Source organism: Aythya marila (assembly GCF_965140915.1).
Source record: "Aythya marila genome assembly, chromosome: 19".
Classification (NCBI taxonomy): domain Eukaryota; kingdom Metazoa; phylum Chordata; class Aves; order Anseriformes; family Anatidae; genus Aythya; species Aythya marila.
Window position 1 is genome coordinate 8,322,718 of NC_139060.1, and position 27,236 is coordinate 8,349,953.

General features: G+C 51.6%; 2 protein-coding genes across 4 annotated transcripts in view; both read right to left on the reverse strand.

Moving 5' to 3' along the window:
- Positions 1–8,210, reverse strand: part of DOLPP1 (dolichyldiphosphatase 1) — a 15,125-nt gene extending 6,915 nt beyond the window's left edge. Inside the window, exons 1-4 of one of the 2 annotated variants that reach the window (XM_082775772.1) lie at positions 8,125–8,210; positions 2,228–2,328; positions 527–611; positions 183–282 (exon numbers count right to left, since the gene is read on the reverse strand). In XM_082775772.1, coding sequence (XP_082631898.1) covers positions 183–282; positions 527–611; positions 2,228–2,328; positions 8,125–8,200 — 362 coding nt within the window. In that variant the 5' untranslated portion in view covers positions 8,201–8,210. Of the gene's footprint in view, positions 1–182; positions 283–526; positions 612–2,227; positions 2,329–5,825; positions 5,969–8,124 lie in introns of those variants that run through there. The other variant, XM_082775773.1, reaches the window with a different exon arrangement.
- Positions 8,211–9,877: 1,667 nt separating this feature from the next.
- Positions 9,878–25,462, reverse strand: MIGA2 (mitoguardin 2). Of its 2 annotated transcripts, none has more exons than XM_082775613.1 (15): positions 25,222–25,462; positions 24,392–24,587; positions 23,247–23,359; positions 21,069–21,186; positions 20,441–20,580; positions 19,102–19,219; positions 18,835–18,935; positions 18,360–18,475; positions 17,975–18,047; positions 17,547–17,633; positions 16,843–16,941; positions 16,457–16,591; positions 15,737–15,790; positions 15,151–15,267; positions 9,878–14,522 (listed from the first exon to the last, which is right to left on the reverse strand). In XM_082775613.1, the coding sequence occupies exons 1-15, from the start codon at positions 25,315–25,317 to the stop codon at positions 14,322–14,324; spliced, it is 1,764 nt and encodes a 587-aa protein (XP_082631739.1). In that variant the 5' UTR covers positions 25,318–25,462; the 3' UTR covers positions 9,878–14,321. The 2 variants fall into 2 exon arrangements, with proteins under 2 accessions (XP_082631739.1, XP_082631738.1); XM_082775612.1 differs by having other exon boundaries at positions 24,392–24,602; positions 25,222–25,461.
- Positions 25,463–27,236: the final 1,774 nt, after the last annotated feature.

Here is a 27,236-nt window from a genome sequence, read left to right on the forward strand (position 1 = left end):
TGGGGCAGTGGGAAGCACAGTCCTACAGACTGGGAGAGACCTGCTCCACCCGCCCTAGTTACAGCACGTTGGGCAGGGCCTCGGATTTAATTCTGCCGCGTGCTGAAGTGGCAGCGAGGGAGCCATCTATTTGAGGCGTTTCAAAGTATTAACAGGCAAAAAACCTGACAGTGAACTTTTACCTTAAATAAAGGAACAGAAATGAATAGACTGAGAAAAACCACATGAACTGGGAGTGGCTGGACGGCATCCCATATTTTGTGGTCACTGTTGAATGGGCTTCTGGGAAGAGAAGAAGAAAGAGTATGGTCAAGGTCTACTCCGTACACAGCAGCTGGAACACTCCAAAGGTGAAGCCAAACCACTCCACCAGTCTGTGCGCACGAGGACACATCTCTGCCAGCCTTCTTACACCCAAACATCCAAAGCCAACACGAGGCAAAGGGGAAAACGCCCTCCAACACCCCACGATTCTCATTCCACTGGAAAGGAACCGACACCGTGGCACCCACGGGCCATACCATACCTTCACAAGGCCGTGGCTCCCGGATAACGTTTTTTATTAACCAGTTCACTCCCTCGTTGAACGCCAGCCCTCCCAAGAAAGAGATCTGTGAAGGCAAGACAACTGTGTCATCCTATTTAAAATATCCACCTACTTACCAGGCAATCCCTCTGTTAAGAAAACCCCAAACCGTGCATTTCTAATATTCAGCTCCTTAGGTGATAAGCAGCAGCTTCACCATTCTCTAGCAGAGGAAGAAAAGCTTTTGTTTTTCAGCCTGCTTTGTGTATCTGGCACCACGTTGCATAGGCACAGCTTTTCAGCAGATGATTCACAAAGACAGACAAAAATGACACTGTACAGCAATAACATTTCCAACAGCAAGTGCAGAAAGCAAAGTTTTGGGACAGGGCAGAGGTTTCTAGGGATTGTCGCTCACTGCCGACCAACAGGGGGAGCACACACCCCGTTATTCGAGTAAATAGCTAAAAGATAAACTTTTTAGGTCTTCTCTTTTCCCTCTACGGATGTTTTTTTCATCCTGAAGCTCCTGTAAATGAAGGCACGTTGTGAACTGACACAGCCCGCTAGCATTTGTTTTCGTTGTCACCCCACCGTCCATCCCCCTCCCCTACAGCAGTCCCGCTGCTGTGACCAAATTCCCAGCTGGTGCTGATCCTCTGGCTCCTTCACACTCAGTCCCATTTCAGATGAAGCCATTTTCCACCCTGTGTCCTGAGGTGAGGCTGCTGCAAGCCAGCTGGCGCCTCACCCCAGCTCAGCAAGGATTTCTCCATGAAGTCCTTGGTATAAAGGACTGGGAACCAACCTCGATGCCACATCACCACCATCCCCAACAAGCTGGGTACTCAAAAACCCACGAGTCTGTGACGAGTTCCTCTAGCTTATTCTCTTGGGCCGACAAAAAACCTTCGGGCTGCCTAGAATTAACAGCTGCCTCTCCAGCCAGCAGCAGTTCAGAACCTACAAGTCCCATTCCCAGGTCCCTTGGGCCATTGGTTCCCATGACACCACGGCCTCGTGTTGGAAATGTGCTGCCAAAAGCCTTTTGCTGGCCCCGTTTTATCTGTTTACCAAGGGCAAATGTCACAAATTTGTACCTCCTGAAGGGAATTTAGCCGTAACACTGATTCCCAACTACCTGTCAGAGCAGACAAAGCGTTATGCATCAAGAGTCCCTCGTTGCTTCCTGGGACAGAAGCAAGAATCAGTTCTGTCCCTGCTGCTCAGTGCCCAGCTGGGAAGCAGCCCTCACAGACACATCCACTCCCTTGGGAACTCGGAGGCTTTCTTTTGGACCCCATTTTGTGCCTCGGCAAGGTTCAAAGAAAGCACATCCTGCTGAATTACACTCTCCTGCACACACTGCCCAGCTCACAAAACCCACTCACGCTGGGATCCTGCTGGATCTAAGGACAAGGTAGAAATATTATTTCCCACCCTGCAACAGCCTTCTTCAGTTTCTCAGGCATCTCCCACTGATGTTTGTAGACAGCTACTGCCCAAAATACACCACGGAGTAACAGAATGTCAGCAAAGACTAAACCTGTTACAAGTGACAGGGTCTCCTGCTGCTGACAGGAGATCACCTTCCCTAAGCTGGCTCTTTAAAACAAAAAGAAGCGTGAACACAGGAGCGGCGAGCCATAAATGAAAAGATTTGTGTCCAAAGGAGAAGCTGGAAGGGAGAGGAGGACTCACCGTGTGAAGCTCTCTCTTGAATATGATGAGCGTTACAAAGCCGACGATAATGAATATCGGACCGAGGCTCAGATAAGCTAAAAGCTGACCCGAGAAATCACCTAGGGAAACAAATGAGAGAAACAAATCAGGTGGCTCCTTCCCTTCCCCTTCATTCACGTTGCCTCTCCCTGCCCCGGCAATTCCCAGCAAACACTCCCCAACCAAACCCTTCCCAAAGGGGGTTCCTTTTCAGCTGGATCAGCCCCCTCATCTGTCTCACCGTGTGTCTGCACCACCACTGCCATTAGCAGCACGGGGAGGAAATAAACAGCTAAACATTGCAGGAGATGAAAGAGAGAGAAACAAGGAGACTGCTTTTTACCAGCAGCCCACTTGTACCATACAGGGGTGCCTCTGGGCCTCCACCCTGACTAGAAAATGTCCAGGGAGAACTGGGGAGCAGGGCCAGGACCTCCCAAGAGGACACGAGGCACCTCAAACCCACCTCTTCATCCTCCACTGTCACAGAGGCAGGAGGAGGTGAACGTAAGTGAATAGCCAGACATTACAGCCCAGCTCCTGGCACAGCAAACTTTAACCTCAGCCTCTGAGCACGGCAAGTGGAAAAAAAAAAAAGGCATTGCACTGCTCCAAAGTTCAGGCTGCTGCTGCTGCTGTTGCCTCACAGCTGTGGTTGCATCAGGTACAGCGTGCAGATTCCTCTTCACTTCCAGGCTGTGTTAGATTTGGGAACCGGCAGCAGCACACGGCTCTTGCAGTAGTTTTAGTTCACAACCCTGGGGAAATTAGGAAGGATTGGAGGACAAAACCCCCCAGACCAGTAGTTTTTTGCCAGAGCGTGGTTGCATTTCGGTGTTAAGTGTTGGAAGACCCCGGATTGGAAACTTTTCTTCCACCCTGCAGCCGGTTTGCCCCGCATCCAGCAGGCTCCACGCTGCTCCTCCACCCGCTGGGTGCTGCTGCCCCAGCTACGCAGAATCAAGCCCCTCACGGCTCTGCATGAATCCCAAACACTCCACAAAACCTGGCTTAAACGATGAGGAAAGAGCTTCAGGAGTATTTCCTGCAGTCTGAGTCCCCGAGGCATCGGCGAGAGGTTTCCTCAGCGAGGCACCAGCGTGGCTCAGGTCATTCCCGCTGCTGATCCACGGCAGGCAAAGATTTTGGTCCTTTATACCAAGCCCTGATTTTGGCAGGCAATAACCAACCCGACGACTGGCACAGATGGTGGAAGAACACATAACGAGACAGCCTTTAATTTAAATAGCACCGGCAGCACCCAGCTCCAGACCCTCCCTTACCTCACCACCTAGCACACCCCGTAAATCCCTCCCCAGCCTCCAGCAGCTCACATCCCTCGCTCCAACCCAGCCCAGGAGCAGGAATCGTCGCCCAGATGCCGCCTCCAGGCGCAGCACCGCGTCCTTTACTCGGGCAGCTGCCAGCTCTGCACACCGTAACGCCCCAAACATTTCAACTGTCCGCTTAAAACAGCGCAGAGGTGGCATTAATGGTATTTCAGATCGCTGTAGCCAGCAGCAACCAAACACAACCGCGTGCTGAAGCTGCTTTTTCTGGGTGAGGAGGCAAATAAACAGCCGTGCGTTAACTGGAGGCTCAGCTCTGCCCTGGGAACTCCATCAGAAAGGCACTGACACCATAAATGTGCTCTGAGGTGGCTGCAAATCCCAGGGAAGGCAGAGCAAGCAGGAGGGCTGGCAGCTCTAAGTCCACTCAGACCCAGCAGCAGGTTCCCCTTTAACCCTTCTATAAAGTTATTTATTTCTTCATTTTGCTTGGTATTTAAAATAGGAGGCAATTCCTACAAGCAGGGAGAACAGAGCCCACCAAAAGCACCCGAACCTCTGGAAATTGCAAGAGAAAGATCTGTGTGATGGACAGTCCAGGTTATTTTTGTTTGTTTGTTTTACTTCTGCTTATTTCAAGTCCAGCCTTCCCCGGGCAGGGCATTATTTGGGGATGAAGACGCAAAGCAGAGAGCCCAACCGCATCATCTGAGGGATTCAAGAGATAAACAGATGAACCAGCACCCGCAGATCAGAGGCACGCTGTTGTTTCAGCCTCCATTCAGCTCCTACTTCTGCTCTAATTCAGCATTTCCCCCAGCAACCTTTCAAGGGAAACGCGCAAGGTTTACCACACCAGCTCAACCTGTACACACCAGAAATATGAATCGGCAGCGCTACCCACATCCTGCCACAAGGTCTGGCTCTGCCACCGCCGCTTCCTACTGAAACATCTCTCTGCGGCGCTGTCGCTGCCCATACTTTGTGTCGAGGTGCACACACAGGGACAGCCTCTTCGTTTCACGCCTGTTTACACCTGCAGATACTCCTGACAGGTCGGCGTTTCCTCTCCTCGCACGTGTTCCGATAGAACGAGTTTGGGAACAATAAAAATATCTTCAGGAAGCTTGAAATTCCAGCCCGCGGCGCGCAGACTTGAAGCTTCTGCTGGGAGATGAAACACCCGACGCAGCTCTGAAGAAGCCAAACATCCCAGCTTCTTTCACCAGATATTGCTGGGGTGGGAAACGAGCCCCAGCTGGGCAGCCAGCACCCCCAGCAGAAGTCACAGCGAGGACTGAGCATGAAATACACGCACAGAGCGAGCTCCTTTGCTCTGACACATCATTTCTCATCAGGAATGGTGCACACTTGCCTCTCCAGCTCTGCCTCATCTTAGAAATCCTCCGACACGTGAGGAAGAGACTCTGTCGCCCTGCAGAGAAGGGCTCTGCCTCTCCAGGGCTCTCTCCTTGCAGAGTTTGTCCGAGGTGAGAAGGCTCAGAAGGTCACAGAGCTTTAAGAATCCCAGCTGCACTGAGGAGAGGAGTTGTGTTGTGTTTTTTTTTTTTTTTTCTCCAAATAATAATAAAAAACAAACAGAGCAGGAACTCGGTGTCTCTCCAGTGAAACTCACCCTACAGACAGGAAGTCCCTGAAGATGAGTTTTAAGCCTGCAGCAGCAAGTCATGCCATGCAAAGTAATGCATACAGGGAAAAACAGCCCTAATTACACAGCCCTGGTGAAGGGACTTAGTTTAACTATTAAAAATAAAAAATAAAAAGTAATCTCTGGCTTCGTGTAAGCACAATGCCTCCAGAGCAGCACCCAATGCTCCGCAGCAATGAGCCAAGAAGAACATTTTTAAGAGCAGAACAAAAGTTACTGTTACAGCACTACCACAAATTCATTCCGTGACTCTTGCCGCGCCACCTGAAAAAGGAGCAATAAACACAGGAAAGGCAAACAGAAAGGAGGCGAAGACAGCAGGAACGGCAGCGCAGCCGCTCTGAAAATATCGAGTAACTCGGATTTTCAGCTGAAAAGGGAAAATGAGAATCCAGCAGTTCTGTAAGATTGTGAATGACACGGGGAAAGGGACAGCAAACGTTTGTCACCTCTCACTGACCATGAAATAGCGAGCGTTCAGTGGAATTACTGAGCAGGGGACTTCAAAGCAGAGAAGAAACACCATTAAACCACAAAGCTCAGCGCCAAGGGTAGAGATCCAAAGCGGAAATAGGTTCAAAGAGCAATTAGGCACATTTGGAGTATGGCTTTTACATACCCATAAAGGACATAACAATCCTGCTGCCATCACCAGCTCATTACTGGAAAATAGACAGAAGCAGCATTATCCCTGCCTACCTAGTGCCAGGGGCCCCACACGATGCCAAATCTCACAAAAAAGCACAGTTGCTGCTAAGAAAAGCACCAGGACCGACCGTTTCCCAAAGTGAGAGCATTTTTAGAGCCCCCCCCCTCCTTAAGCAGCACGGTTTAACGCCCTGTCAGGTAACGCTGCAGTGAGAGTTTCTTCTCTCTAGGTTTGATTTTGACGTTTTCCATCAATATTTCCCATTAGGTCCCAAAACCACCGCTCAGACCATTTGTGGGCAACCCCACCACAGCGTTTATCTGCTGTTTCTCAGCCGCTCTCGCTGAAAGCTGACATTGCAGAAAGCCCCGAAGACCGAGCACTAAGGATGGGTGCTTGGAGTGCCTGGAACATCACAGCTGACAAGGGAACACCAGACGGAGACGGGAAGGACGAGCACCCTCCTGCAGGCACCCGTCCCTTCCACAATCGCAAGCAGAAGCCCGAGAAGAGGGCTTCGTCTGCCAGACAGGAATCAGCACTGACTGATTTTCAGCTGGTCGCAGGGAAAGCGCCTGTCGCTCGAGGCAGATGAAAGCAGGAATGACAACTCTTCTGCACTGCAAGACTTCAGAGAGGAGAGATTTTTAAGAGCCAGGTGCCACAGCGGGCCAGCAGCCTCAGGGACCAGCCAGGAGGCAGCGAGTTCGCCACCCAGCTGAATGCATCACGCCGAGACAGCTTAATAATTGATGTGGGTAAAAGCAGGATCCATTTCTCATTCCCTCCCTCTCTATTAGCACGGGGTTACATTAATTCCCCTGCACCGAGCACGCTGCCAACATCGTTATTTTATAAATGTATTATCTAGCAGCTTTATGGACCTGGCCAAAAGCCCCACACAGGCAGGACACAAACAGCTTTCTAAATAAAGTTAGAGTGCTCTCCCCAGACCCAGTGGAAAGTATCAGACCTACCAGCTTGCTGCAACTCGTTTTTCTAGACGAAGGTAAAATTAAGACTCTTTTGTACCTCCAGCTGTTTTAATTTTTAGCCTTTTTTCTCCATTTCACAGCCTTCCAGCATCAGGTATTTTATCCAAGCCAAACACAACGCTCCGTAACACAGAACCCCAACCTTGGTGGCGATTTACCCGCCCTAGACGGTTACCTGCTGTGTTTGCCTGTATAAAAGCAGCGAATGCAGAGAGAAAATAATCAATTTGTCCCATTCTTTAAGATCTGGCACACAACCCTCGTGCAGTGAGATCTGCAGCACCCTCACTTCCCAAACCAACCCAACAAACAGCACATAGGACACGCTGTGTACAACCCCAGGTTTAAATAAGGGCATAAGAGGAATCTACCAGCATTACAGGAGAGATTTTATAAATATTCCGCCTTCTCTCCTAAACTTTCCTGCGAATAACCGTGAGGAGGGGCAGCAGAACCTACGGGGCGAAGGCAAACACAAGGCAGGCGAGGAAACACCAGTGTTTCACTGAACTGTGAGGCAAAAATGCCGCTGTTTCGAGGAAGTGTGAGGGAAAACCCTACAAACCAGCCGTGCTGGTGGCACAGGGACTGCATCTCCTGCTCCAAAGCCTTTTGGTGCCGCCGTGTCCCAGGGCTTCTGGCTGAGGCGTTACCTTTGGTCCCAGAGACCCCTGAGGCGCTTCTGAGGGCAGCTCCCACAGGACCCGAAGCCCACACACAGGGCTTATTAAGGCGGGTGAGGGAGCAGCGAGGCGCCTTAACCCCAGATTCGGGTTCCGCACCCCACAGGCCGTTTTTTCTCGGATTTTCCACCAAAATCGCCAGAAAGCAGCCCCCCCACACACACAGCAGCACCGCACGAGGCGCCTCGACTGCGGCTCCCCGAGACCACCAGCACCGCCGAGACCGCTGTGGCGGCCGCTCCAGGACGGGTAGAGCCTCGCCCTGTCACACCATATCGCCCTGTCGCCGACAGGCAGCGCCCTGAGGCACTGCCCCCCGCCCCCCACCAAAGCCCCTCAGCCCCCGGGGCACGGCGCCACCTCGCAGTGCGCATGCGCGGCGCCCCGTCCTCCTCCCCCCCCCTCCCTATAATGTGGCTCACTATCTGGCAGCGCCCCCCACCGCGCACGCGCGCCTCGCCGCCTGCGGCTCGCAGCTCAATGGCTCACTATTTGGCAGCGAGCGGCCCGGCCCTCTCTGAGGTGCGGGGGGGGCCGCGGGGAGCCGCTGAGGGGAGCGGCGGGGCGGGGGGGGGCGGCGCGGGCCTTTACCTGCCGGGTACTCGACGTGGGTGAGGGAGAGCGGCCGCCACGGAGCGGGGAGCGAGCACTCGCCGACTGCGGCCATCTTACCCGGATACCGGGCTGGGGCCGCCGCAGCCAATCGCCGCCGACTTAAGGGGCGGCGCGACCAATGGGCGGGGGAGGCCAGAGCGGCGGGCCAATAGAATTGAGCGGCAGGTGAGGCGCCGGCCAAGCGGCGGGCAGCCAATTAAAAATCCAAGCCGGGGAGCGGAAGGGCCAATAGGGTGCTAGGAGAGGTGGCCAATGGGAGAGGGGCGCAGGTAGCAGGAAAGCCAATCGAGAGAAAGGCGGGCCTCGTCGCTTTTCCTCATTGGGCAGGGGAGCGATGCAGATTAGCCAATCAGCGGCTGCCGTTGCCGCCCGCTCTGAGCCAATGGGCTGCGGCGCTGGGGGGGATGGCGGGGGGCTGAGGAAGGGGCTCGGGGGGCGCCCAAGATGGCGGCCGCCGCCCTGTGAGGGGCTGAGGCGCTGAGGGGCCGCTGCCAGCGGGAAGCAGCCAACACATAAGGGACAAATCAAATCGCCCTCCCCTCTGCGGTGGGGAAGAGATAAGTTTTTGGAAGGTAAAGGTTCGTTTCTACAGGGCTGGGGCAGTGGGCTGAGGGTAAGGGCTCTGCCCTCACAGGAGGGGAAGGGCTGAAGCAGAGCGCTGCTGGAAGGGGGGAGTGGAAAGGAAGGGGGAACAGTGCACAGGGCTAAAGCGTGAAATAAAATCCTCACAGATTCACTGCTAAAGCAGCTGCTGCAGGTACTGCATGTGTCCTATTGGAGCCCGGTGACAGCTGGTTCAGGTAATAAGTTCTGTTTCCACTCCTCCCACCTTTGAGTACTGAAAATGCCCCCTCTGAAGCCCAAATCTAAATACACGCTTCCCTATTTGACCACAAGACTTACCTAGGGAGCCAGAGCAAAAAGCAGCACACACAAAGCACAGCGCTCCGAAAGCTGCGTACGCAAGCACGATTACACAGAAAAGCCCCTAGAAGGCAAATATAACTCCAGAGCAAACCACCGAAATTAAATCAAGCTTTTTAAAAAAAGTATGCAGAAGCTGCTCAGGAAGTAATAAACTTAAGTAAGGAACAAGGGTTTGCTTTTTGTATGCCAAGATAGCGCACGCTAGGATTTCTGTCCCTTAACGTATTCACGTTTTCACATTCTGAAATCTAAGATTTCAGAATCGATAAAGCACACCTTTTCTCGCAGCCGTAATCCACCAGTTTTCAGGTGGTAATTACAATTATGTCCAGTTAACTTAAAAGCCTTTCCAAAATTGACGCTCTTCTTGGCATTTCAAGGAAAATAGCATTGAAGTCTTTCTATTGGGAAAGAGAAAATATTTACTGCGGAGGTTCAGTTCACTTCAGAAGAGTGATATAAGGTAGCATGAGTGATTTACTGCTTTCATTATTCAAGTTAAGTAAGTCTCCTCCTTCCTGAGCTGTTGAATATAGAGTTATGCTGGCAGAGTGGATTACATTTGATCTATGTACCATGACAAGCACTGAAAATTGTGGGCTTCATTGCTATATTCACCCACTCCTTCCTGAAGATAAGAAGAAAGTGTCAATACACGGAGCAGCCTTTGCTCTGCTCCTTCAGCATAAGAAAGCTGAAAGCTGCTCTGGAGATGTAATGAGTATACAGTCTGACACCATGGAAACCAAGATAAACTCCTTTTTAACTCTTTCAACTAATGTTCTGGGTGGGGCACGAGACAAAAATTTTCCTATTCATGCACATCTTATTTGCATATATCACAGTTCATGACAGGTTTGCATTAACGCTAACTGAAGCTTTTTTTTTTTATTATTTTAAACCTATGGATGAAATTTTAATCACTGTGGAAGCAAACAACATAATCTGATTCAATCTGGTTTCTGTATCGTTTGAAAAGGAAAGTATTTACATACTGTAATTGTTTCAGAAGAGTAAGATGCGTTTCCTGCATGGCTCAGCAGATAGGCATCTCTGATATCAGCCCAGTCTTTACTCTGTGTTTATTTCACATAGTTTGGGAGGCTGGTGAGTATACTATAAGAATGAGGACAATGTTTAATAATTCTGTTCCTTACTGGGATTTCTGTTATCAGTTAATTGCAGCCAGCTAGCCTACCCACCCCACACCCGAACACAGTCAAACCACCAAGGGAAAAAAATATGAAAGAGTAAAACCCCAGAGTTTTCAACCACTGCTCAAAGTGCAATGAGTTGTCTTGTTTAGTTTATAGCTTGCTTATTCTCAGGACTTGTCTGCTGCAGAACCAGGAAGACTCCTCATACCAACAAAACCCTTCAAATTTACTTGCTGTAAGTTTAGAATTTTGACCCTAGGACAAAGGAGCCTTGCTTTACACCATGACTCTAGCATGAGAGATGTCACCACAGCTGCAACCTGTATTGGAAACCAAATACCAAGTTGCTAGCACATTTCACCAGGAAGTTCAAAAACAAAACCCACGGTCGTGAAGGAAAGTTTTATTTTGCTTGTAATGCCCACATCCTAAGGTTAGAGGTAAAAAATAAAATAGCTGCAAAGATGAAGAAAGAAGCAAAACACAAATCGATTTGTACACCCTTAGGAGATCAAGAACAAAAAAATAGGCACAAGTTTACATTCATTAGTTTGATGTGGCAGAGGAATGTTCAACCGAGGAGGGGTAAATAAAATCCTACTTTCCCACATCCTTGTATAAGACAGCACAAGTCGTGCTTTTCAAAGCCACGCTGGTCTTGTAGATACAAGAAGGCAGACTTTTCCTCATATATACTTTTTTTATTAATATATTTTGGCTTTAAAGATTATAGAGACCCTCCTAGAGCCACGTGGCGTAGTCTCTGCATACATACTAAAGTACCCAGTATGTACTTCAACCACTACTGAAGCTCATTACAGCAACCTCCACATAAAAAATGAAAGTCATGCATATTTGAAGTTCTGTTTAAGCATCAGAAACTAGTGAAGGGTTTTATTTCGTAGCTGGTAAGCCATCTCAAATCCCCATCAGTGTTAAAATCTCACAAGTGGCAGCCCAGCAGGATTTAACCCCTTGAGAATAAGGGCTCATTACAAAAGCGGCAAATATCTTGTCTCTTGAGATCTAGCCAAATACATCTCATCTGCTGCTAATACTCAAGCACCTCTTTTGTTAAGCACAAAATGTGAGGGAAAAAAAGATTTTCAAGTGTCCCCTCACTAAGCTGGAGGGGAAACAGTTGCTGAGTCCTAGCCTTTTACTCTGCCCTGCAAAGCAGATGAGTTGGTTGCCACTTTCAGCCAAGCACGGCTCTGGAAGAGATGAGTGGGAGCAGCCCAAACCCCTGCTCAGGTTCACATCCAAAAGGAGCTGAATGCAGCCGGAGACAGACCAATGCCTCTAAGGTCAGAGAGCTGCTGGCGCAGGAATACCTCCTCTGAACCCACTGATCTCAATGATCCCTTCTAGAGGCTGCAAGCATCTTCCTTTTGCTTTTCCTCTCAAGTCACAGCAGGATTGGGGAGGGAGAAAGCGCAGTAATGGAACAGGAATGGGCAGCGCAGAGAAGTTTAACCTTGTCCCCAGGAAATAGCAAGTCAGTTCGTCTCCGCAGACATCCGTGGCTTGTGCAGGAACAAGTCAGTCACGGCGGGTGGAAGGGGCTACAAGAAGCTGCAGATGTCCTTGGGGAACATCCACCTTTACCTTCACTGGAAGGGCCGTACAGCCCACGTGGAATAAGGGCTGAGGGAAAGAATAAAACTGCAGTACAACTGTCTTCCATGTCATTGATTAGGAATTTACAGTTTTAATTTAAAAAGCTACAATGCACGTTAGCATTTGCTTCACGAGGACCCTGTTGCAGTGTCCTCTCCTGTGAGGATGCAAAAAGACCGGGGGCAGCCATCACCACCCTCGTCGTACACAGAGGGCAGGCGGCCCCAAGCACCAAGACACCCAAAGCACTAAATAAATACACATAAAACAACACTAAAACTCTGAAGTGAACAGCACTGATTGTTTAGAATTACACCCCACCTTGTTACATCAATCTTCACATTTTAGCATCTTTTTAACCACTGTACAAAGCTGCTGAAGTTTCTCTTCCTAATAAACCCGCCATACGAGAGCACAGAGCGCTATGAAATACTTTTGGCAAAGCAACTTGCTTCCAGAATTGAGCATACTTTCACATCACAGTTTACACAGAACAGGTGTGCCACGCGTACACAACATCCTCCGTTTCCTCTCTCACTACATGCTGCCAGAAGCCAGACACCTCAGAGACCTTTCCTAGTTCCAGTTGCTCTCTTAAATCCTTCCCATAACAATTTATTTCACGCAGCCTCGCTCAGCTCAGCTGCTCCTCACTTCTGCCTCCACATCGCCTTGTTTATTGCATTAAACCTTGTCGTCAGCATAAAAGACACATTGGTCGGATGTGCTTACAGAACAGCTGGTATGTGCTGTGCGCCTGCCCTCTCGCAAGCATCCCAGGAGCATTATTTACTCCTTTTACATCCTCTTGTTTACTCTTTCCCTGCTTGCTTCCTTCCCGCTTTTACCAGCGGAATCCACGTTAGGCATCCGAAGAGGAAGGAAGAAGAAAACTATTCTCCGAATCCGTGCACTGATTTTTCCACTCCTATGGAAACACCAGGTTCTTACTTTTTTTTTTTTTTTTTTTTTTGTCCCTTGCAAAGATAGGGCTGGGCAAGATTTGTGCTTTCTATCTGGGACAGCACAAGGGATAAGTCAATCTGGAGAAAACCAGCATGGCCCATGTTTTTGTGCAAGTCCCCATTTTCTTCCTGAACACCTCCTCGTTCTGAGCCTGGGCTTTGGAGCCTCGTGTGGGCTAAAACAAGAGAAAGGACACGAAGGCCGAGGGCGCAGCCTCTGAGGCGTTACAATCACAGAGGACTCGGAAAATCTCTGCAAGCCTTGCACAAAAGCCAGGGCTTCCAAGTCCACACTCAAATGCTGCCGGTATCCACTTCAGCACACGGTCCAAAGCGGGCAGAGACTTCAGGAGCCAGCTGCACCTCAGCATCACACGGCGTGAGAAGAGCCCATCTCAGCACTACGAGGACATAGGTGCACATGCATTTGCTATATCACCAAAACTGTGTTATGTTTCTCAGGATAAACACAATAAATAAAAGAGTTTTACCTCTCTAGCAGCTTGATCCCAGTTCCCCAGCTACCTGCACAGCATCTCCTGTACATCCCGTCCAGCTGTACACGTCTGCCTTGTGCGTAATAGGAAGGAGCACCACAGAGCACCACTTCTACACCAGTTCCCTCTGCTCGTGCACTTCACACCCTGCACCTCCTACCCAGTGAAAACTACTGGCGAATTCTGAAATACGGCAAGGCACTTGGAGGGATGTTAGAGACCTTGTGCACACACGGGCAGGATGCAAATCCTCCCCCTCCTCCTGCCAGCTTGCCTTAAGGGCAAACGTAGACCTCAGCAGTCTCCTAAGGGAAGATGACCGCAGCACAGAGCGAGTCACCTGGCCCGTGAACAGCCACACAGAGGGAACAGACCCACTTCCTCGGAGCTTCAGACTGCTTACAAAGGTCTGCATTTTACTTCAGTGCTTTACAGAACTATTTCTTCCTCCCTGGGAAAAAATAAAAATAAAAAAAAAAAATCCTTGCTTGTCACATTGCATGTGCTAAAATATGTAAAGTAAAATCAGCAGTAATGTCAGTGGAAATACAGCAGAGAAATAGTGATAATAAAAATCCCAAAGCAGAAGAAACCTTGAGAAGCTACGGGTCAAGTGGAAAATTTACCAGTGATGTTCCTGCACCCCACACAGTCACGAACAGCAGGGATCAGCTATCTGCCAGGTAACACGCAGGCAGCACAGGTACGTACGTTGCCCTTTTTGTGATATTTGGGCAAAAATCTCAGCCCAGACAGTTCGTGGGTTATGACACATTAAAAATAATAATAAAAAGGAGGGTGGAACAAAGAAGAAATTCAAACCATAAGCTGGCAAGTGGTCCTGGATCCATCCCAGCAAACAGTACTGGCTACAGAAAGCAGAAGGTCCCACCAGGTTGCTGCGTGTTGAGATAGTCCCGTGGCCACCACTGAACACTGCAGGTCGTTTTATCCAACTCCGGGAGGAAAAGAGTCCTTGTCCAAAACCGTTTTCCTCCTGCCTGACATCAGATGAGCTCCTTCAGAGGCTCGTTTTCGCCGGGAAGTGTGCCGTTCATCTCGGGGGCGCTCTCGGTGCCCAGATACCCCAGGAGGATCTCGCTGCGCCGCCGCGACAGCTGCAAGATGTCTTCTGCCAGCAGCTGCACCGTCGTGTACCTCACGTTGTCGAAATCAAACATGTCCTTCAGGTACTGCACTATCTGGTGCTGCAAAGAGAAGAGGGAGGCTTTACGGTAAGGTCCTGCCAGCAGCACCTGCCCGGACGGCAGCAAGCAGAGAGCCCCGGAAGGAATTTTGTGTCTGCATCCAAGCAGATCTGCCTCAGGGTGGGTATTACTTTTGTGGCTATCTCCCCTTTGCCTCTGGAACAGGACAGCAGAGCTCCTGAAATTTTGAGTGCTGATGTCCATGGCAATATCCGTGCAAACGTTTAATGAATGCAGCATCAGCCCCTGATGGTTTTACCCACAGGCTTTAAGACCGAGTATGGAACCCTTACAGCACCGTGTACTTGGGCAATGCACTCTCTCAACATATGCATATGCACCCTTAATCTCTTCCCATAGTGATTTATCAATTTATATTTTATAAAATGGATCTTCTCACACATCTTCTTGCTATCAGTCATGGCAAATCGCGTTGGGAGGTCTGTCAATCTGCATTCAGTGATCTGCATCTCAAAAAGCAGCGAGTTTTTTTAGAAGGCTTTTGTACCGAGCCAAGTTTCTTAATGCCACGTCAGTCAAAGCCAGCCGCCAAAAGCACACAGCTGCAGCTTGAAGCCGAGAGCCTGCAGGCCTCCCCCACAGCCCAGGTCCAGAAAAGCCACCTTACCTTGAAAAAACCACAGACTTCAGAGAGCTGCTGCTTGGGCCCCAGAAAACCGAAGGCTAGGACAGGGCTGACATGCTCCGATACGGAGTAGAAATGAGAGATAAAGCCATCTGGTACCTGTCACAAGGAGGGGAGGAATCAGTTCTCAGGCAGAATCAGCAGCTTATTCCGTGTTAACTACAGGTTTCTGTGCCAAGAAGCGCTGGGCTTTGGTAACTAAAGAGCTGCCTAAGAACAGCTCTGCCTGCAGAGCTGGTCCAGGGTCCGTGAAGGAGGACCGGAGCTTTCTATCTGCATGTTTCTGAACTACTCTTTCAGGAGAAAAATGAAGATAAAGGGTGCCTGATGGCCGGGAACACTGGCTTTTAAATCCTCACATTAATGATGCGTGAGAATAAACTCAGAGCAGTAAAACACCGGCATTGCACCAGAGCAAAGAAATAACAGCGGGACCCCAAAGCATCAGAGGGGATGCAGCTCAGTTCATTCTTATACCTCTAAAATTTTGTATTTCATCAAGATCTAGGTGATAGCTTTTCAGCTTCAAATGTTTCAGATTCTTTCCCTTTTAATCCATTTGGCTTACCATCAGAAGCCTTCTTTTTGCTTTCAGAACCGACCAACAGGCAGTTGCCAGGGCCTACAATTAAGAGAGAGAGAGAGGCCATCACTCGCTGGGATTACTTCCCAGAAGAAACCAGTTTACCAACACATCCCCAAAATCCCAAAGCAGGCCCTCTTGTGCCAACAACTCTGAAGTGAGTTAGAAAATCTGCGTGAACTGGAGGGCGATTTGTCCACTGCAGACAAGCAGAAGTGTTTTTGAGGACTGCTAACACGATCTGGCACAGCTGCCAAATGCCCCAGAACGCAGACAGCTGGTGGAAGGTGCCTCCCAGCCATCTCCTGTCTACAAAACTCATGTCCTACATCCACAGTTGGTGGCCAGGACCAGAGGAAAGCGCTGCTATTTGAGCCTCAGCGTCTGCGGAGGTGCCCCCAGAAGGACTGAGCAGCTGGAAGCAGACATCACCCACGTCTCTCCCTACGTTTTGATCCTCCCGTCCTTACTCATCGTTTCCGCTGTCATCCTTTAACATCTCCACACCATCACTGCTAGCAGCCGCTGCAGACAGCGGGTTATCGGCAGCAGCCAGGTGCCTTCAAAAGAAGGCAAGCTTTCTTCTAAACAATTTACGTGTGCCAGAAGGCTGTTGCTTAGAGTTTCACGTGGCATTTCCAGAGAGAAGATGCAGCTCAGCAAAGCCAGCTTTTCCCGAGCCTGAGCTCGCAGCAGGTAACTCACCGTCTCCTTAAAGCTGTCCGACAGCCAGCGGTTGCGCAGCACAGCCAGCACGGAGGAGGGCGGATTCTCCAGGTCCTCGAAAGCATCCATGAGGATAAAGTCCAGCACGATATCAAAGAAGCTCATGCACACCACCTGTCAGAGAGCGGAACAGTGTCGGAAGGAAACGGGCTTTAAAAAAAAAAAAGCAACTTTGAAGTAACAAAACATAATGAGCTGAGTTTTGCCACCAACATGGGACTGAACAGTTTTCCCCTTGCCCTCCCTCATAACATACGCTTCCAAAATAATCCCATTTTCAGCAGTTCTTTCAGTCCCGGGCTGTTCCCCCACAGCCATCCTTCTCCAGCTCGTCTCTAACTTTTAGAGAGAAAGCCTTTACCGACCCCTCTTCCCTCCAGCTCCTGCTGGGTGGTTGGCCAGGTCTCTGGCTTCAGCGCGTAGTGCAGCATCTCCTCGTAGCTTTCCAGAAAAGCTTTGGGATTCTGGAAGAACAGAGAAACAAAACACTTCAGAAGGTAAAGCAGCTGCGGGCACGTTACCCCAAAGGCTGAGCACTATTTTGAGCTAAAACATCAACACGTGCAACACCTATGTGCTTTGTGCAGGAAGAGGTTTATTTCTGGGAGGCAGAGATGCCCCAGGCTGGGACTTAAAACACTTAGGGTAGAGACACCCGTACTCAAACCAAGTCCAGGAAGAGCCTGGGAAGTGACTCTCCCTTTTTAGGGGATAACCAGTGGCTAAGGCAGTGAGCTGAGCAGGGGTATGTGGTTGATGGCAAAGGTTTCGTTATCATTTCCCTTTCCTGTGTTTCTTGATGGTGCGTTCTGATTCCTCTGGTGCATTCTGTAACCTCTGCTCTCTCTATAACACGAGTGTCAAACTGTGTTCAGGCGCTGCAGAGAGCCTCTTTCAACAGAATTTGGTTAAACGACGCTAAAAACAGGCATTTTGTTTCTCCCAATGACCACCAGCACACAGATGAAGCTTTCTCCTTGCAACACACGAGGCAAATTGTGGGCTGGGATGGAGCAGTGAGCATCCACGCGTTCACAAGACACAACTGAAACAATACCAAGCTCCCTACCTTTTCAGCCTTTGTCATCAGTCCTATCACCATTTGCTTCCCAACCTCCCCAAAAAACAGCTGATTGCTTTCATCCTCCAGCAGCTCCTGCAAAGGGAACAGAAGGCTCCGTGAGCGGCAGTGGCAGCTTCTGGGCAGCTCTGGACTTCCCAAACGCTCACTTCCCAGAACTAAAGCAGCAACATGGCCAGGTAAACACCACCAAAGCTGGCCACAGGGGCCAGGGGATGCTCTTCCCCCCCAGATCAAGACAGGATTACGAAAGTTAAGCAAGGGGAGCTTGAGCTGTTTCAGCTTTTACTTGCTCTAGAGGGGCAAAGATTTCGTTCCTGCTTGAATTCAGGAGAACACGCTGCCAGAAACATGCCGTGGGAGTGCAGGAGCCACGAGGAAGGCCAGCCCCAACCCACTCACTGAGACATCCTCACCTGGAAGGCCTGCCTGACGCAGTGCAGCTTGGCAAGGAAATCCTGGTCATTGTAGCAGCCGAGGAGCTCTGTCCTGGAAGGAAAGGGGAAGGACTGCATAAATGTCACTTCTCCTGGCATCCGTGATCCTAACAAAAATGCTCCTCTAAAAAAATATCCCAGCCTCTGCCTAGGAGGAAGTAACAACTGCGTTCCCTTTGTACAGCTCCTTGGAGGACCACAGCACCCCTACTATGGCTGTTAGAAGTCCAAACAAGCAGGAAAAATACTAAAAGCTTCCTGCCCCAAAGGGTTATTCTGGTTATAGGGCTGCTCAAAAGCAAATGAGACGGTCACAATCAAAGGGGCCGTGACACCACGACCCCTGACTCCAGGTGGCACTCACCTCAGCGTCCGGCACGCAACCTTCCCTTCTTTCACCAGCTGCAGAGCTTCTTCATAGGCTGCCACTGGCTTCGAGAGATGGAAGGGTATCTCCTCAAAGTGAAGGGAGTCAAAGAGCTGTAAAGGTGGCAAGAGACATGAGAAAAGAAAAAAAAGTGATCTCTGCTACCTGCAAATACCCAGAGACTGCAAACAAGCACAATGTACCTCCGTCAGCTGGGAAACTTTTGTTAGTGCCAATTATTTCATGCAGAGATAATTCTTTTTCCACCAGTTTCAAAGCTGCCTCAGCTCTGACAGCTCAATATCCCCTAAAATTACCCAACCAAGCCACGTTACATTAGATTTACAGTATTTTCCTAGCTGTTTGTGGCATGTTTTATCATCTTCTTCTACTAAGATGTGTTTAACCCTGCTGTCTTTGTGGCTCCCCTCCAAGCAGTTGACCTGCTATGCACCACTGAAACTGAAGTCACCTCTGCTGCGGAGAAGAAGGAGTCCTCGGAAATGGAGCTGTCCTCATCGTCCGTCCGAAGCCGTAACGACCCGTCCGCCAGCGGCAGCATTAAGGTCTTCTCTGGAGGTGGGAAAGGAGCTGCATGTGTTGGAGGTTACAGACCACCAGTCCTCAGAGCCACTGTGCTTTCTCTTCCAGCCACCCACCCCCCAAAAAGCGCTGTCACCACTTCATCGCCTGGCTGATGGAAAGAGACAAAAGCATGGAAAGGAAGCTGCCGGCTCACCCAGATCCAGCAGCATGCTGTCCGAGGGAAGTGAAGACCCAAACTCTTCCTGGAGGTGGTAGGCTCGGTGCAAGAGGGACTCCAGCTTCTCTGCAAACTCCCTTTTCTGGGACTCCTCCTTGAACAGACATAAATGGCACGCTTAATTAGTCAGCTGGCAGGGACAGACGGACAGCACAAACACGGGAGGAAATTTCAGTCAAATAGGATTTACAGTTTGCAGATTAAATGGTGAATGAGAACTTAATCCTACGATACAGCTAATAACGCAAGGGAAGGAAAGCTGCTAGACAGCCTAATTCAAACCCTCCGGCATTTTTAGCTTCACTATTTCATTTTCCTGATTAGAAAAAAAAAAAAAAAGTGGAAGAAAGAACTTTAACCTGCCATCCAGGAAAACAGGTGTCTTTATAGATCACTTAATTCTCCTGACTTGTGACTTTAGCCTAATTTCAAGAGGGAACAGCATCAGAAAAGCCGTGTTGAAAACAGCAGAGTACCCAGAACTGGATAACAGAGTAAGAGTCCTTGGGTTAAAGTGCTGGGCATAAGCAAAGTTTGCTGTAAGCATGAGTGGATAGACAAAAAGGAGGAGAAAAGTAAGACTTACACAGCATCTTGCCTTCATGCCCCTGTGTCTGCATGAGTATCTCACCCAGTAGATAGAAGCATTAACAAGAAGCACAAAATCTATTTGGATAATGAATCGACTGTTTGAGTCAGTTGCAGAAACACCATAGGACAGTTCAGGAGGAGACAGCAAGGAGAGAATCCAGATTTGATTCGGGTAAGTTATCCACCACAAAAGGCCATACACGGACTACACCAGGACCTGGCTCCCACCAAGTTACCACTTGGCTTTAGTGATTAACACAAGCAGCTGGTCCTGCTTCTGCTCAGCTCCCTAGGAAGTCCTAGGGACTACCACGATCTCCACGTTTAACACGTTAAAGAGATACAGGCACAACAGCGCCAGGCAAAAAGCTCCTTCTTCCCTCCTCTCAGGTGCTGTGTTTGTTGCAGCCTTTTCCTGCTGCAGCCTCTACTGCTCGAGAACTTGCACGACAGTGACTGACATGATCTGGAAGGTGGGCAGAAAGCTGAAGAATGAGGGGGAGAGACTTATTAGAAAGAGAAAAAAAAGAAAAATTAAGAATTCGCCCACTCAGGCTACATAAGGAAGCCAAGAATATAGACAGCTCTTAAACATCGTCTAACCCAGCTCTGCCCTTGCTTTGCTCTTCTTCTACTGCCCTGCAGTGACTCCTCCTAGCAGCCTGGCTGGCCTTCCAGCATGTTCCCCAGCTGCCAAACACAAGAGGGAAAGGCAGGGACCTACCTCTGCGATGCTCTCAGACAAGGTGTCCTGGTGTTTCTTGCCGTCCCAGGGCACGGGGGTGCTCGTGCTAGCGCTGTCCCGCTGCCGGATGGTCAGCGCCTGCTCCCACTTCTGCAGGGCCTCCTCGAACAGCTCCATGCCTGGCAATGCAACCAAACAAGCTCAGATCCTCAGGCCACGTAGGTACAAAGCCATGCAGCAAGAGCCTGCTCGCTCAGGTAACCCAGCGAAGAGGGAATCTTCTCCCCAGGAGAAAGAATCCATGCATCCTATTTCTTGCCCTCTAAAAGACAGTTTTATTTTCAGTAGAAGTTAACAAGAACATCCCCAAACTCATTAAAATATCCTCTGTGTTATTTTCAAGGTGCTGTTCCCCACAGCAGATGAACCTGACGCTCAGCGAGTAGGAATTGGGAAGCAAATTGTTCACTGGGAAGAAAGAAAAGTTCCTTTAAGTTCTTGTAACTACCGAGTGGCTGGGATCAAGGAGAGGACAGGAGAGAGCTGCCTTGGAGAGCACAAAGGTGCAGCCACACGATGCTGGCGATGCTCTGCGTAACTTCATGCTGTGTATTTGTTCTTGCAGTGCCAACCCCGACCCGCTGATGCTCCCCTCGTGCTCGTTTACCTTGCACGTAGAGGCTCTCTGCACTGGAATCACCCCCGGCTCCGGCGTCCCCCATTGCCTGGGCCTCCCACGTCCCTGCTGCTGCTGGTGTAGGACTCGAAGAGTTCACTGCAACCATCTGAGGGAAGGGAGCAGAGCAACAAGCGCCCGTTGAAATGCCGATTGCCTTGGAGAGGTGAAACCCCTTGCCTTGGAAGGGGAAGGTATCAGCAGGTACCACCCGCCTCCCACCTCGTTTCACGCCACGCTGCCAGCTGCCCAGAGCTGCAAGGTGAGAAGTGCTGCCCTTCCCCACCCGGCACCAAAAAAAACACTTTCCCCACCAATTTACAGCAAAGCTTCCTCTGGAAACTGCGAGGTGTGCAACTGGGAGGCTGAGCAGGACAGCACTGGTGGAGGAGACAACCTGAGAAAGCTCCACAGCCTTCTGCACGGAATAACATTGGAAGCTGGGGTAGCAACCACAAAAAAAAAAAAATTAAAAAAAAAAAAGAAAAAGGAGCAGTTTATCAGCAGAAATACAGCTGAGGACTTTGGCCAAGGGAAATTCCAGTTTGCTTTGTAACCAAACCTCCTCACAGGAGGGCTGAGCACCCAGACCCGCGGTGCAAGTGGCCAGCTTTCTCAGATTTCACCCTAGTGCACGATGTCTTCTCAGCTCTGACACTGAAGTGCTGGGCTCAGGCACTGCCAGTGACCAGCATTTCATAATTTTTCCATAAAGCTTTGAGAAAGGTGCCCAAATGGGAGTCTGATGCTAGAGAAGCTACAGTAAGTGGCTGGGGGATGAGCTCTTGCCCTGCCTCTGTCAGTTCATCTCCGTGGCAGGGCAATAAATCACGCTGAGATCCAGGCCTGCAAACAGTAACTCGCTGCTGCTGACTTATTTACTAGGTGACAACGCTCGGGAAGCCAAACAGGGCAGCAGGGAGAGCCTGCAGCTGTGTGAAGGCTGTTTTGTGCCGTTTTCCCATCAAATAACAAAAGCAACGAGGACAAAGTGGCAGCAGCTCCCTTCCCACGCGGTAAAGGGGGTACAGGAGCAGCTTTCTCTGCGTGGATACGATCACCAGCAGCGGAAAAAGGAACGTAGGCAGCTTATCTGAAGCACACCAGCCCTCAGCAGCACAAACCCTGCAGCTTCTCCTTCCCCACAGTGGGCTGGGAGCGTGAATGGACGCGAGTCCCCGAAAGGGAAGGAGGCCAGGAATGGACACAGCAGGGTCTGCACCTCCCATCGCAACCAGTAACCCCAGGGGAATACTGGGGCAGGCTGCACGCCCAGCGCCGTGTCAGCACTGCCGCCTGCTGGAGGCACGCTTTGACCAGCGCAGGTTTTGTTTTGTTTTTTTTTTTTTTGGCAACTTTCTGCTGCTTGAATCCTCCCAGCACGCTAAAATCAAGCGCTGCCCGCATAGCGCGGGGGCTGGCTGCCCGACAGCTGCCTTCCAAGGGGGGATTTTTCCCCCTTCCTGCTAACTAGACACCAAGAGGGGGTTTTGTGGGACGCTGTGGTGGAGGAAGCTGCTGTTCCAGCAGGAGCTTTGAGCACTGGGGATGTAAAACAGGCCTCGAGGGCAAAAACACTCCCCGGCGCTTCTGCCTCTGGTCTGTCAAGAAAAGTGGATACGAGCAGCGAGGGCTTCTGCTTGGTACAGCCTGAATTACCTGTATTCTGTGCTTGGGAGGCTGTGTGCTCACCCTGCACTGTTTCATTACCAGAAATACCTGGTTTTGGCAGTTCACTTGGTTCAAAGAGCCAAACAAGCCGTGAGCAGCCTGCATAGAGGCAGGAGGGCTGCTGGACCGCCCAAACCTCCACCACAGGGGGAAGCCAACGAGCTCCCCGTTGCTGCAGGACCCAGCCACAGCCCAGCCTCACACCTGAGGGGGGCACGGAGAGCCCCGAGGAATCACAGCCACGTCCCACACCGGCCCCTCAGTGGCCGAAAACACCGGAGAGACCTTGGGATGCTCCGATTTCAGCTGCACGCCTGCCCCGGACACCTCCAGACCATCGCTGCTCGGTTTTATCACAGCCTGCCCTCCAGTTACACCCCACCTCGTCTGCTCCAAAGGTTTTGGCATCGTCCCTCAGCCAGCACAAGCCCAAGAACCCGACGGGCTCATTACACAGAGGGGTGCTCGCGTCTCCCAGCCCACCTGGCAGACCCTTACCGAGGCGAGGCTGTGGGAGGAACTGGAATGTTTGCTGGGCTCGATGGACGATATCCCGCTGAGCGTGTCATTGCTCTTGCTGCCGGGACTCTGGACTCTCTTGCTGGAGTACCCTGCGGGTGGGAAGGTCACAAAAAAACAGGGTTTTAGCCGTGCTGGCCTGTGAACGCAGGAGATGGAGACAGCAAGAGCTGTTGGCTGTGAGGTCCCTGCAAGCTACAAAAAGCGTGGTCCAGGTAAGAAACTACAGCAGTCACAGGAAAACCTGGTAAAAAGCAAAACAGTCTCACTGCAGCTGTGAAGAGGGAGGGGAAGAGCACCCTGTCAGGTGTGACAGCAGCTAGGCAAAGCAGCATCCGACACCTAGGAATGAGTCACAGATCTCCTCCATGCTCTGAGACATTAAAAACCCGGTATCAGCGGGGGCCTGAGGCTGAGGATTGAATATTCATTCACTGCTGTGGATGGCAGGAGGGGAGCACAAACAGAAAGCAGCGAGGAGAAACTCCTCCAGCTTCCCCCGGGCTGGGCAGAGCACGGACACAGCCACTGCCAGCATTGCTCCCGTGGCCATCACGAAGCACGCTCACAGATTTCCGTGTTTTACAACCAAAACACTCCCCCAGTGCTGTGCCGAGGAGCTGGGTCGATCACACCCCAAAATCCATCCGAGCAGGTGAAGCTGCCCAAAATCCAGGAGCCCCAGCAGCGTGGGACGGACGCTGCCGACCCAAAGCTTGGCCAAAGCCACCCTCCCCTCCGCCCTCCACCCTGGCAGCACGCAGCAGCCACGATCAATACGCAGCCAGGTCACGGCGTGCCCCAGGCTGTTACCATCAGGGCAGGGTGACGAAACAGCTCCACGCTCCTCCTGGGGCAGGGGGATGGGAGCTACAAGCCTTGGGGCACATAAAAAAACCTCCCCACACACAAAGTCTTCGAGCTCAGGGTCTCTCCTGTTCCTCCAGTGCCCTCCGCACGGTGCTGCAGGTCGGTAACCCCACTCCTCATTAAGGCACTGCGCTAATTGTTTTGCTTTCCTCCCCACCCACTCGCCAGGAACCTTTCTCTTTCTTTGGATGCTCTTTTAACAACGTTCTCCTCGCTACAGGGCTTGGGGGCCTCTCCCTTTTCACAAGACCAACCTTTCTTCACGGACGAGACCCTTCTGGTCGGCAGGATGGGCACCGTGATGCCTCCGGGCTTGAAGCCACACTTGTCTGGAGCAATCTGCTTCTTTCGACGCCGGCGCCGCTTCAGCTGATGAGCTGCAAGAGCCAACGCAACCGTCCCGAGAGCTGTCGCGAACAGCACCTTACGCAGGCCTGGGGAGAGCCGCAGCTGAGAGAAGACAGACTTTAAACACAAAAGATATGAAAGAGCAACAATGAAGAACCAATTCCGCCGCCTGTTTTCCTTCTAAGCAGTTGTAAAAAAAATCAGGTAAGCTGAAACCTATCCCGGCGCTCCCCCTCCCAGCCACAGCACAGCTCCCGTTGTCTGCTACACAACTTCACAGCAGGGAAACTGCAGAGCATGGATCAAACCTGGAGATCCTTCTCATCAAAGCACGCTGCAAGATTTGCATGCACCCCACAGCAGATGAGCTCTGAGATACCCGAGTTGAGCTCCAGAACCCTGATGTCTTATCTGAGCTGTATTGCTCCAAGCGTTGCGTTAATACAAGCAGGAAATATATTTATGATCTTAAAATATATATATTTTATTTTTTTTTGTGCTTTTGAAAACGGGAAAGGTCACAGAGGGATGCGGGAAGCCCTCCTCTCCCTATTCCACCTCCATCCCCACACCCCGGGCCTCTCAGCAACTTTTCCAAGCTGCCACATTCCCCCCAGCACCACCCCCTCGTGCCTCGGCAAAGACTCAGCTAACGCAGGTTCTTCTTTCTCCGCAGACAGCCCTCAGAGAGAAAACCCAAGGAACCACCCAGGAAGGCCTTTCCTGCTCGCTGTACCTGCCCAAACGTCGTGTAAACGAACACGGGGATCTCTGCCACGGTCATTGCCAAGGCCTGGATGATGGACATGCCCTCGGTCCTTCGGAATGCCATGGCTGAGCCAGGACCTCAGCGCCTCCGGGAGCCACAGGTGGGAAGGGCACCGGTGGGTCGAGCTCACGGGGAAATGCAGCTTCCCTCCGCCATCGGGCTCAGCGCCCTGAGGTCAGCCTTCGTGCAGCAATCCTCCTGAAGGACGAGGGGAAAAAATGAGGCCAGTGGAGGGAACACACAACCCACCCCTCCTCGTGCTGCCCTTCGCAAACAGCACGCCAGCTTGCTCAGAGCTGCAGCAACGCTGCTAGAGCCAGGAGATTTAAAGCATCTCCTCCCCAGCAGCAGCAATTCTTGCTTCTCCTAAGCTCAGGGGCAGATTCCCAAACTGCTCTAAAGCAGCAGCGCTGTCCTTGCACTCAATAGCTGCAACCGTGCCAGAGATTTCCACATGCCCCAGAACTGGCTGCACACGGCCGGAGGGACTTTTTGTCAACCCGTGTATAAAAAAAATATATATAAATAGATAAAACCCTGCTGCCCCTCAATTTCTGTGGCTGCAGCAAAGCTCCGCTCACGAGCTCCCAACCGAAAGCTGCTTCCCTGAGAGGCTTCAAAGCTGCCAGAGTTTACACAGCGCTCTGCTGGGCAGCGGGGACGCGCTTCACGTCAAGGACAGAGCTCCAGAAGAAGGCACCGCAACGCGGGAGGCGTCTTTTAAACGCCAAACAAAGTTCTGAACGCTTCGGCCCTGCTCTCCCTGCTAGCCCAGCTTCGCAGCGAGCCTCTTCTGCTGCGACACGGAGCCGTGCTCCAGCCCACGGGGCTCCAGTGTCTCCGCACACCGAGCAGACGAACCCATCCCATAAATCCAGAGCCCACGCATCGCTCGCAGCAACCTGGCACCCCACAGCCCCGCATTTGGCAGCGGTCTCGCAGCAGCAGCACCCACAGGGAGCAGCCACGTGCGCCGGGCTCGCAGGACAAGGTGAAACGCAGCAAGTTTGGGCTGGAGGTGAGCAAAGAGCAAGAGATTTTGGGGACAGCATCAGGCCCGGGGCTTCCTATCCTTGATGGGTCGGGGGCAGCACGCAGCCAGACGCCAAGGGAATCACCCCTGGGGAGAGCACAGCCCTGCTCAGCCCGGCTTCTAGGGGCACCCTATGGGGACGTGGAAGCGTTGAGCAATGCCCTACACCCCGTGAGGCTCTGGGATCCCAATGGGATGCCCCATAGCAGCACCGCAGTGTGCCGGGGCTCTGCAAGCAGGGCTCCCCGAGCTGCCTGAACCACTGCAGCAGCTCCCTAAAACACTGCACCCCTGCAGCAGCCCCCTAACCCCATACATCAACCCCCCTAAACCCCCTTAAGCCCCCTGCACCCAGGCAGCAGCCCCTTTACCCCATACACCACCCCCTTTAAACTCCTTTAAACCCCCTGCACCCCTGCAGCACCCCCCTAAACCCTGCACCAAGCCCTTTAACCCCCCCTTAAACCCCTTTAAACCCCCTTAAACTGCACCACCCCCCTACCCCATACACCACCCCCTTTAAACCCCTTTAACCCCCTCATACCCCTGCAACACCCCCCTTAAACCCTACACCAACCCCTGTAAACCCCCTTAAACCCCTTTAAACCCCCTACATCCCTACAGCACCCCCCCAAACCCTGCCCCAACCCCCCTAAACCCCCTTAAACCCCTTTAAACCCCCCTGCAGCAGCCCCCTTACCCCATCCCCCTCCTCCCCCCCCCGGCAGCGCAGTGGTACGGCCCAGCCCCCTCCCGCCCTGCCCAGCCCCCTCCCGCCCGGGCCGCACCACTCACCGCGAAGGGGGGGGGGGGAGGAGGGGGGGTGTCCGCGCGCTGCCCCCCTGCGCGCCCTGTTCCCGCCGCCGCCGCGCGCCATGGCCGCGGAAGGGCAGCGTCTCCTTCCCCCGCGCCGCAGCCTACCCTGCCCGAAACCCCGCCCCCTCACCCC